Genomic DNA, 11,998 nt, shown 5'->3' with positions numbered 1-11,998 from the left:
CAACCCAGCACCTCCAGAAAAGGTGGATTTCCAAGACAACAGCCAGGGAAGTGTTTCTTAAGAAGCAATGGTAGCTGTGGCTGGAAACCAGGTTGCACAGAAACAGTGTTTCCTGGTCTCCTGTAAGTCATCAAGGGCTGGTACCAAATCAAACCAAACACTTCCCTTATATCAATTCATAGGAGTCTGCAACCTTTTCCACAAACCATCTGAAAATGGATCCTTCCATCCTGATCTTCCAGTGTTGGCATATGCAGGAAAGGTGATGGAGAAAGAGAATCACAGGGGAGACAGAGGGAAGGATTCAGGACACCAGGGACTTCCCACCCATCTTTAGCCTTCCGGATGCTCTTCCCATGGAAAACTCCAATCCAAGCAGGTTTAAAAAGAGACTAACTAGAGTGCTTATTTGTCCATTCTGCCCCTTTGCTTTTCTTCCTTTTTCTTTAATCCTCATTTTCACCCTGAATTATATCACAGGCTTTTCCATGGACCTCAGGGGGGAAGGACATAAAGCTCCATCTGTGGTGCCTCACTATTGCCTGCTTCTCTCCAAGGGAATGGCCTAAAAACCACAGCAGAGCAAAAACAATAGAGCCAGCATGCCTTAGAGATGCCAACATGACATTTCTCTCCAAAACCAGTCCAAAAATGCAGGATGATGCAACAGGACTGCCTTATGACCGTGCAGTTTCTGACCACAGGTATGGGATAGCTGCATTTTGCAGTCAGAAGCTTTATCTGAATGTTTTGGGCAGGTGTAATTACAGTGAAAGGTGGAAGGCTGAAGAGCCAGGATTTTGATGGAGGAAAATTGGAACAAAACCTGTCTGGCACATCTGCTTAGCTCCCGTGTGTTTCTCCCTGCCTCCCCCCTCCTCCTCGTGCACCTCCACGTGGTGCCATGGCACAGTTCAGAACAGCTTTAACACTTTCTCTCCTCTGAGAGGCCCAGACTCAGCTCATCAGCATGCAGTAGATATCCCTCCAAATCCGTACAGTTCCTCACCAAAGCCAGCTTTGGCTAACCCGTAGGTGTGCGGTGCCTGGCAGCCAGCCAAGATGCACTTTGTCCCCACCACAAATAGGGCTGTCTTTGCCATGTCACTCCTAAGCCAAATAAGCTGAAAAAGCTCAGTTTGTTAGAAATCCAAGTTAAAATTCTCACGATAAGCTAACGTGAGGATTAAACGTGAGGATAGTGCTGAGGATTAAAACAATGCCCACCTTCACCAAGGAAGGAGAAAGAAACCCATCTGTAGGACCTCTGCTTTTCTGAGGTAGTTCATTACCATCAGGACAGCAACCTGGCCACTCCACTTCTGCATGCATTACAGAGTTTTGGTTGAGAGACCAGAGACATCTCAGCATGAATGGCCCAAAGCCAAAGGAGGTACATGCTCATTTGCATTGCAATTAAAACTTCATTTTGTACCAAAAGCTCCAGCCTCACGCCTGGGGTGAAGCACCTGGTGCTTTGTGCCTGTAAAATGCAGCTGCCTAGTGACTCCCCGCCTGCTGGATGAGGTGTGGGGTTTTGAGCATCTTCTAAAGGTTGTCCTGGAGCTTCACACTGACTTTGCTTCCTTTCTATTAATTAACACATTTAAAAAAAAAAAAAAAAAAAAAAGTCCAGAAGAGACCCAAGAGCTGGCCTAACTCACCACATGTACACAGCCAGGAAGAGGAGAGATCTGCTGCAGAACGGGGCTGAAATTTTGTTTGCCATCAGAAGGGCGGATGGGTAATGAATAGGCTGACATTTTCTTTTTCCAAACTAATGCGCTGCGTTGCCCAAGCTTTTCTTCATTAAGCTGGAACATTTTGTGCCACTGTCCCTGAAGCCACTGAATCTGGCTGCTTCAATACTGCATTATTCTGGGGGCCAATCCTGGTGTCTGGGAAGCCACAGAAGATACTCCACGGTTGTGGGCAATTCTCCAATAAGGCCGGGCACATCATACGCCTTGGCACTTGGAGAATTAAAACTTCCCTTCAAGCCTGTTTGCTAAACCCTGGCAGGTTTCTGTAGCAGAGAAATGAAATGAGCACCAGCTCCCAGACTGGATGTGCTATTCATATGGACCCAAGATGTTCACCACAGCCTGGGATCCTGGCTGCGAAGAGGGGAAAGCAATTATGAAGCCTTTTACATAATTATGTTTATTTAGTAAGGAATGGCCAAAGTCCTTTTGATAAGGATGTGGGAGGATCCTGATGGCAGGAGATAACATTTCCTCACAGAGACATCAGCAAAAAGTGTTCGGGGCTTTGACAAGGGCACGCCGGGGCTTGTCTGCCCTCGGCAAGTACGCCGATGGCACAAAGCTGGGAGGAGTGGCTGACACGCCAGAAGGCTGTGCTGCCATTCAGTAAGACCTGGACCGGCTGGAGAGATGGGCAGGAAGAAACCAAATGAGGTTTAACAAGAGCAAGTGCAGAGTCCTGCACCTGGGAAGGAACAACCACACGTATCAGTACAGGCTGGGGAACAACCTGCTGGAGAGGAGCTCTGAGGAGAAGGACCTGGGGGTCCTGGTGGATGACAGGTTGGCCATGAGCCAGCACTGTGCCCTGGTGGCCAAGAGGGCCAACGGGATCCTGGCATGCATTAAAAGGAGCGTGGCCAGCAGGTCAAGGGAGGTGATCCTCCCCCTCTACTCTGCCCTGGTCAGGCCTCACCTGGAGTACTGTGTCCAGTTCTGGGCTCCCCGGTACAAGAAAGACGGGGATCTCCTGGAAGGAGTCCAGTGGAGGGCCACAAAGATGATACAGGGCCTGGAGCATCTTCCCTGTGAGGAAAGGCTGAGAGACCTGGGTCTGTCCAGCCTGGAGAAAAGACAGAGGGGATCTCCTCAATGTGTATAAATACATGTGGTGAGAGAGACAGAGGGATTTGGCCAACCTCTTTTCAGTGGTTTGTGGGACAGGACAAGGGGTTTTGGCCACAAAATTGAGCACAGGAAGCTCTGCACCAACATGCACAAGAACTTCTTCATGGTGAGGGTGACGGAGCACTGGGACAGGCTGCCCAGGGAGGTTGTGGAGTCTCCTTCTCTGGAGATATTCAAGGCCCATCTGGACACCTACCTGGGCAGCCTGCTCTAAGGAACCTGCTTTGGCAGGGGGGCTGGACCCGATGATCTTTCAGGGTCCCTTCCAACCCCTTCAATTCTGTGATTCTGTGACCCAGGCAGCACCACGTGGATTTTCCTTCCTGTCTTTCCTGGTGAAAACACTCACACACCTGCTCTGGGCAGCAGCCGGTAGCTCCATCGGGTGAAGGGCTGGGGTTTGGGGTGAAGTCTTGGAAATCAGGGCCATGCTTGAGTACAGCCCCCCCATCAGGCTGGCATATAGCAGCAGGCAACTCTGGACTGACGCAGGAAGCACTAGGTGTGAGCAAGAGATCCTCTACAAGCTCCCTGGCTGGTTGTCCAATGCCTTGGACATGCAATGATTTCTTTCTGGAGCATCTTCTGCCTCCAGGGGCCAACATAGTAAGTAATTCATGTGTTTCACCAGAAATCCCGGCTTTAATGCCTCCCAACCCTCAAAGTTAATCTAGTTGCAAAATGAAATCGGGAGGTGCATTTCAATCACTCCACCAAAATGCAGGCAATGCCTGGAAATACGCGGCAAGGCTGAAAAATAAAATCACAGCACCTCTCACTTCTTGACTATATGGAGCTGCATCTTCTAGCCAACGGGGAGAGATCAGGACAGAGAAGCAGCTAACTGAGCTCCTTCCCCCCTCTGTTGTCCTTTAAGTCTATAAAATATTAAGTGGGAGAGTAAAAATAAGCACTACCAGAGGCTCATCCTCCTACCACCACTACAACTTCATGGGCAAGTGCATGCTAATCTCTTTCCTGCACTCAGACTCACAGCTCTGGCTGCTTGACCTGTTCCACACACAAGAAGCCAAGATGAGCTAAAAATAACGAAAACCAATTGTTGTTCAAGTGATTTGTTTGTATCCGGGGAGGCAGATGCATGGAATCATTACATGGGGAAAACTTGGAACAAAGGGCTTTGTTTCTAACAGGGCTGAAGGCAGACCATGGAAAAGCTCTTGCAGAAGCTGCCCCCATCAGGCTGATGGGGCTGGGAGCAGCCTGGGGTTCATTGGAGCCCATGGTAGCTCCTGGGTGGAGGAAGCCAGGAGAGCTGGCAGCCTTCTTGGTGCTTAGGAGTGGAGGAGATATTGGAATGAACCAGGCAGCAGCTAATTTTGGCTTCAGCCTGTGCTCTCATGGATAAAGCACGTTCTCCCCCCTCCTAGCCCCCACTTCCCCTCAAGCCCTTCACCAACCTGCAACAAATTCACATGGTGTCTGGTCACACTTGGAAGCATTTGTTAGAAAACAAACACTTTGGTGACAACAAAAGTCAACAAACATCCGCATTTGCACCCAAACCAGCATTTATCAGTCGTTCCCTTACCCCAGGCTGTTTTGCTCAAAGCTGCAGAGCAGCAGCCACACAGGCATGGCCCTTACCTGGGATGCAGGAGAGCACCAGGCAGGAGCCACTCAGAGGACAAGCCAAGCAGCGTGTGCAGTGCAAAGCAAAAGAGCTGCAGCCCCAAATTGGGAAAGCCTTTCTGGGAAACTCTTCTTGCTCCCCGAGCCTGGGGACAGATAAAATGACACGGCAGAATGGGGCAGATCCTTCCCAAGCTAACTCCAGCTGTCTCTGTGAAAATATTGGGCAGAAGATAGGGTCTCTGAACTACCAGGTCCAGAGCTGCTGCTGAAAACCACCTGCAACCAAGTTGGGGGCTTCCTGCCTGCTGCCAAAACTAGCTGGACTTCCAAATGCTGGGCCCGTGTAAGAAAATCAGTGTTGATTTTTTGCAATGTGTATTCTTGAGACGCATGGGAACACCCTGCTGCACCACACGGAGGGTCCATCTCAGCTGGTAGGTGGGGTCTGGAAGTAGTCCCTAGGAAACAGTCAGTAGGAAGCCACAAATCCTTCTTGTAAATACATACATGAATGTTTGCGCCAACAGCTGCTGGATCAAACTGGGAAAGCTGCTGGAGCAGTAACTCGTGGTGGCTCATCCTTGGGGAGCACTCCAATACCCTGCCACCAGAACAAGGACAAGCAAAGGGCAAGGGGTGCAGCCACCTCCAGGTCAAAGCAGGAGGGCTGAGTTTGATGGGCAATAATTGCTCTTTGCAGAGAACAAAAAGGACAAGTGGTTGTTGCCCTTGCTTGGCTTGCGCTCCTCGAGAACCTTCCCTCTCTGTATTTTACAGGTCTCAAAACTTTCCCCACCTGAAAGGACTGAAAACTAAACTGGAATGGGGCATCCCAGAGCAAGGGAATGAGCAAGTGCTGGTTCAGCCTCAGGATGGGGACAGGATTGCTCCTGGAAGTTGCCCAAGAAGCTCACCCCAGAAATACCCTGCTCCAGAGGGTGTAAGAAGCCTCCAGAACACCAGCAGCACCTCTTGGCTACACTCCTTCAGGGACTGAAGGCAGCAGCACCAGGGTACAAGCATCATACCTGAGTAACATGGGGGGAACACAGCTGGTATTCTGACGGTGGGAAATGTGAGATCCCCAATCATTACTGAAATGCTGAACAACAAGCAGCTGCACTCCACCACCCGCAATGTTAGCACCATCGCAAGCCATTGCCCACCTTAACCAGCTGGCGCTGCCGAGCAGATATTCACTGCTACTGACTAGAAGGAGAGGAACAAGGCAGCACGAGCACCGCAGCCTGCAGTTAGCACTGATGCAGAATTTTGTCCTCTATCTATTCCCTTGGTCCCCTCCTCCAGACTTGGCAGTGACAAGAGCTATGCCGTATCGCTGAGCTTAATGTCACCGCCTGCCCAGTGATTCTCAAGACAGCATGCTTTGTTACAGCACAGCTCTTCTGTGAAAAAATGAAACCATGTTTAGCCAGGTCCATGCAGTAAGTCAGACACTACAATGCAGAATTCAGCAGATTCCATTTAATGTCATGTGCATATATCCATACATTTACTTATGTCAATGGTTTTGATGTGCGTGATGCCAGGTCTTGAAAAATCTACTCATTCTTTTACGTCTGGGAGCGTGAAGTCTCTCAAGCAATCATCTTTGGATGGGTTGGCTTTTTTAAACTCAGCTTTCAACCACATAGTTGCAAAGATAACAACTCTCAACTCAAGGCAAAGCATGCGGAGCTAATCCCTGAAATTCACAGACAGCTCTGCAAATACTGTTGCAAAGGGTTTTGCAAAGAAATGTGGGACATGAGGAAATCCCTCCCAGGGCAAAGTGGTAAGAAATGGGTTAGTCTTGTCTAACATCCCAAGCAACAGCAAGGCAAAGCAGCAGAACATGGGATTGATTCTTCAAGGAAGTCTTAGGCTGAGGCTGAGATACAGGGCAGAGAAGTAGAGAGAAATCATCAAAGAATTAAAAAAAAAAATATGACACTTTCACCAATTTCACCATAATGTACTCACAGAAATTTGACTTTTTTTTTTTTTTAAGCAAAAGATTGGTAGCTCCTGGGGTTTATGGGTGTTTACCCTGCAATTTGCTCCATCCCAGCAGTTTTAGGGTAGATTTTTCAAGCCCTGGTGATGGTTCCAAGGAAGGCTTCTCAGATCTGCTCCCAGCTCCCAAACGATCAGAATCTATTGCATAGCATTTACTTCAGATAAGGCACTGATTTGCCAAAGGTGAACAGCAATTCAAAATCAATGCAGTTTCCATACAGTCCAAATTTGATGGCCTACAGTGCAATAACATGTAAAATTAAAGGCAAAGTTAAGAAGCCCAACTTTAAATTTAAAATTAATATTAAGAAGATAAAGGAAACTACATTTTTCAAAAGCCTTTTTATTTTCCTTCACCATTGTTGTTTTACAATACAAATATCACCTTGTGAATACACAAAAACCCTACAGAAGATAACTCTGCTTCACGTAAAATACAGAATGGATATATATATATATATTTATATATATATTTTCTCTTCATCATTCTTAAAAAAAACTATTTTGTTCTGCACATTGGCAAGATTAGGATAGAATACTTCCCCAGACATACAGTATGTATGGTAGGAGTGAAACTTATAATTACATGCAGTTTCTGCACAAATATTTTAAAGAAATAGAATATCTTTGTTGTTTTTCAACAACATCTCAATACGGGATGGAGAAACCACTCCTAGTTCACTCAGTGATCATTTGTAAAATTCTTAAAAAACAGGAATTCATGGCTGTTTTCTTTTTAAAATACAGCTACCAAGTAGACAATAAACTGATATATTTAGTATGATCTGCCCACAATGTGTGAACAAGATCTGACCCTTTTTATTTGGTTTTTCCCTAGACATGGCAATTTCAACATTATAAGCAAATTTCCAGTTTAATTTAGCTATAAATGCAAAAATTAGTAATTATACAGTATATATAATTCTGCTTTCATGGAATACTTTATTTTAAATAAAAACATTTAAGACTGCCTACTAACCATACAATCAAGACAAGAAAGGCACTAGAAACATAGACAAATCTTTCTCTCCCAAGAAGCATTTTCTTTAAATTTTAACTCTCTATTCTCTGACATGTAAAAATCTTTTTAAATTTAATTTTCATACACATTTTGAAAAATAAAGTTAGGAAATACTTAGAAAATCACTTTACAACCTTTTTTTTTTTTTTTGCACACTTTTTGACACAGTCACTGAAGATTCTACAAAATCAAGATTACCAAACCTCCCTGTGTCTATCATCTTATTTGTATCACGGTGCAACAGGTAGAAAGATTTCTTGATTTTACCCCAAGGCAGGTATTCAGAAACCTTCATATAGTCATTTGCTAGAAAATGGCTTACAGCCCAATCTTTGGGGCAAGAGATATGAAAAGTATGTTTTCCCAAGAAAATAATATGCACTATTCCCAGACGTGACTGGAAAGACCAGAACTTATGATAGAAAAGATTTCATTTATGCTCTCGCATCATATACAAAGGAACATGGTGATGGGTAATGAAAATCCCAAATCTATTAACAAGAAATGTATAACAGTGCATGATAAGTTAAATTTTCTTTATTGTTGTCCAACGCAGATCCTTTGGAGAGAAAAAAAAGATCACAGTGCTTACCAGGTAACTGAATAGATTAAGTCAAGGTAACTGTTAAAAGAAAGGGTTAGGGAGGGGTTGATTTTTTTTTTTTTTATGGCATCTTCTTGTATGGAGTTCTTAGCACTTGGGACAGGTCCTTTTCCCCCCCATTTTGTCCATCAACACACTGTTATGTGTCATTCACCAGTCGGCTGTATTTCACCTGCCTGCCTCGATGCAGCACCGGCCAGGGGAAGGGCCAGTGGTAGGAGCGAGGTACAATTCCTTGGACATTCTTTTCGAAGTACTGGAAGGGCTTGTACCACCAGACCCTTGCAAGGAGGTTGGTTTGGGAAGCTTCTTTTAGCACCTGCAGAAAGATAATTAGGAAAAAAAAAAAAAAAGAATTACAAGAAAGCACACCACTTGCATGACTTCACTGCATGTTGATTCCTACCATACATCAGTGGCATTCTGCTTACAGATGTTTCCAAAAATTTCTTGGTATGTGTAGATACCTGCCAAACAAATCTACATGGACAACGATCAAGAGGAGCGAAGATACTTTTCCACAGCCTTCCTGCACACATGACCAGCTGCTTCTAAGTGAGGTTCACCATCATTTCCAAGTCCTCAGCTGCTCAACAGCCTCATTGGAAAAAAGCAATGGGCAAGAAAGGTTAATCTCACCTCTCTGTTGGGAATGGAAAAGACCCACCCAAAGCACGGCTGTTTCCATAACTATGTTTGAAATTATCTGTAGCTCCAGAATCATTTGCAAGTCCACTTGTGTGCACTCAACCCATCCAGAGGAGGGAGCAAACCCTGCCCCAGCCTCCATATGCTCTCAAACCACATCCACCATTTCCTTCTCCTAGTAAATGCAAGCCACAGCTGAGACAAAAGGAGTGGGTGAGGAAGTCATGCAACTACCTCGCTGCACGTTTGTTATGACAGAACAGGGAAGAGCTGTATCAGCCCACTGGGAAGTGTAAACACAGGACTTGTACACCAAGCTTTCTTTCCATGTTATAAAGTCACATGTAAAAAAAAAAAAAAATCTCTTTAACGCTGGGATTACTTCTGCTTTCAATTTTAAGGTCAGTCACAAGCCACAGGCCTCTGCATGTGGAGCAGCACCAGGAAGAGGCACTAGGACAAAAAGGCACGACACTCCCAGGTAAGGAGCCAAGGACTGGCATTTCCCATCATCCCAGCAGATTAGGGAAGGAATGCTGAGCCATCTTCTGTGAGTCACACCATGCAGCAAAACAGGTACGTTTCTATACAAGAAGGCCAAGAGTTTTTCTGAAGCAAGTCCTCATTAGCACTCAGGGTAACTGGCTTCAGTAGCTACCAGCTTGGAAACGTGGCCACTCAGCACTGCCATTCTGACAGCACAGGAGCAGATCTGAGGCATGGAACTCAGTCCAGTGCTGTATGACAACAAAGTTTAAACACAGACTGCTGTCAAACACAGCAGGTCCTGAACTGGCTGAACATTAAGCTGCATTCTTTGCAATCAGGCATTTGGAGGGAGAAATCTACAACAAGGCTTGACTGTGGGGTACTGCTTCAAGCAGAATCAAAGCCACAGGAATAATATATGACATGGTAGCTAGACGACCCTGGTATGAACTAAAAATCAGCACTGCCATAATATTAACCAACTTCCTACCATCACAGGAGGCTTTTATCAAGCATAATAAACTGGACTCATATGCCACAGACAAGCAAAATATCTTTTCCATGTTGTGTAGAAAAAAAAATAATACTTGGACACTGATTTGTTTTTACAGACCTAAGAGAAGTTATCTTAAGTTTCTCTTAACTCACTACGTGTCCTCTCCACAGATAACAGAATTATGCATTTTTGCTCACATTCTCAGGCAATGGTAAGCTCATCTTTTCACTAGCTCATCCAGTTCACTGGCAGGAAAGTAAGAACAAAGAAAATGGCACAAGACCTCATTTAGACCTTTGTACCACCTACCGCTGCTCTCCGATCAAGTATTTCAGTGTTGTAAAAAACATACTTTGTTATCTCCCATCATGTGACACATCTCCTCCTAAGCAGCTCCTTTGTTCTCAGTATTTCCCCCATCACCCCATTTTTCATGTCTTGTCAGGCACAGACCTTAGGACAGGAGCAGCCTGGGCTCTCGCCCACCATCCTCCAAAATGAAAATATTTCTCTTGATTAGGGGAGCAAACTTACCCACTTGGAAACACTATGAAAAACTGGTTCTTTTTTTGTGAAGCCTCATACTGTTCTTCAAGAGACCTATCACTCAAATAAAGGGCACGCACAACACAATACAAGGTATTCTGGTACCCAGGTAGCTTAAGGAAGTATCACTTCTAAATGGTTTGCTCTAATACAACAAAACCTGCTCTTCAGCCCAAATTCAGAGAGGCTTCAAAAAAATGAGGTTACACAGCCAAAGGAGGTAGGCCTGCTTGCCTGCCTGCAGGCACACCTTCAGGTATTTTTTGCAGTCGAGGCACAAGATGAACCCAACCAATGACACCTCTTCTTTCCTGCAAGCCCAAAGTGAAGGGGGAAGAGTAGGGTGCTTCACAAGAGATGGGTGCTTGTCCATTCCTACTTCTGCAGAAAGGCTCAAGGCAAAGCGTGGGTATTCACCCACTGCCATGCTACAGCAAGCAGGGCCATGTGGATCCAGAGACTAGGAGAAACTCACTTGCTGGTTGGCCATCGTGTGATACCACCAGAAAAGTCTTGTAGTGATGTAGTAAGCCACCACCACGTCCACAGTGTAGTGGTCATGAGCAAGGAGGATGCAGAACATCCCAACCATGCTGAGTGTCCAGCAAAGCCAGTGATACCACCAGAGTCGCCGTGGGGAATCTGTAAAGAAGCACAAGCAATGATTAATTCCGAGTGTAATGTTATTGGTGCTCAGGACTACTGCTGTAATTAGCAGAGTACACAGCCTGCAATCCTGAATGGATAGTGTGATGCCAGCACTAAGATTAAGAGCAGGAATGCTGAGATCACAAAAGAAGCCTCATTCTTTTAGGGTGCGACTCTTCCCACGAGTACAATTTAATAAGATACTTGGAAAATAGAAAGGTTATGAAATCTTTGAGAAAGAGGCCTGACGCATAGAAATCTAATGTATTCTGGTCTGTAACATCAACTGTTTTGTACTTCAATATTGACTCTATATAGCTGACAATCCATTCCTCCTGTCTTTCATAGGAGATAAATGTATGCTTCAATTCTTGCAAAATGAGCAACCTTGCACTTAGCATGGCATCTGTCTCTCTCTAAACAAGGAGATACATTGTTAAAGTACCATTCATCAGGCAGGATGCAGTGAAAGTATAAACTATATTTTAAAGAAAACAGTTTTGAAATAAAATGTGTAATTCAGTCACCTACATAGCAAAGCGTTTACCTTTGTCTCCAAAGTTTTCTTTTTCAGTAAGGCCTATGTCCTTGCAGTAGTGTTACTTTTCTTTAATTGAAAGGAGTGCATTTTTACTTTAATTGTATTTACTAATCACAATAATGCTTTAATAAGCAGATAATTGATACAAGAGGAAATTCACCACGAACAGTGACAAACTTACACTCTTTGATAAATAAGTATGTAAGAGTTAATATGACGGTGTGACCGCTGTACAGATAGTCGCCGCACATGTTGTGGGATCCTGTGATGGACAATCCTCCACCAGCAATCAGTTTCATTATCCTTCGCAGATGAGATTCCCAGTCTCCAAAAAGCTGGTGAAAGAGTGAAACACAAACATGCGGTAACCTATCAGCAGTAACTTTCCTAAATTTAAAGCATTGCAGTAGCCAGCAACTTTGTCTCTCTCTTATTCTCTCTTTTTGTGTTGCTTTTTATTCAGTAAATCCTACCACCTTTCCCAAAAGCCAGCAAT

General features: G+C 44.9%; 1 protein-coding gene across 10 annotated transcripts in view; it reads right to left on the bottom strand.

Moving 5' to 3' along the window:
- Nucleotides 1-5,960: 5,960 nt before the first annotated feature.
- SGMS1 (sphingomyelin synthase 1) overlaps nucleotides 5,961-11,998 on the bottom strand; it is an 83,466-nt gene continuing 77,428 nt past the window's right edge. For all 10 annotated transcript variants that reach the window (XM_068689500.1, XM_068689502.1, XM_068689499.1 and 7 more), the window contains 3 exons: nucleotides 11,684-11,837; nucleotides 10,789-10,955; nucleotides 5,961-8,453 (listed from right to left, as the gene is read on the bottom strand). In XM_068689500.1, coding sequence (XP_068545601.1) covers nucleotides 8,274-8,453; nucleotides 10,789-10,955; nucleotides 11,684-11,837 — 501 coding nt within the window. In that variant the 3' untranslated portion in view covers nucleotides 5,961-8,273. The remainder of the gene's footprint in view (nucleotides 8,454-10,788; nucleotides 10,956-11,683; nucleotides 11,838-11,998) is intronic.

Source organism: Anas acuta, chromosome 7, assembly GCF_963932015.1.
Source record: "Anas acuta chromosome 7, bAnaAcu1.1, whole genome shotgun sequence".
Classification (NCBI taxonomy): Eukaryota; Metazoa; Chordata; class Aves; order Anseriformes; family Anatidae; genus Anas; species Anas acuta.
Note: the sequence above shows the minus strand (reverse complement) of the source record. Positions and strands in the feature narration are given on the sequence as shown.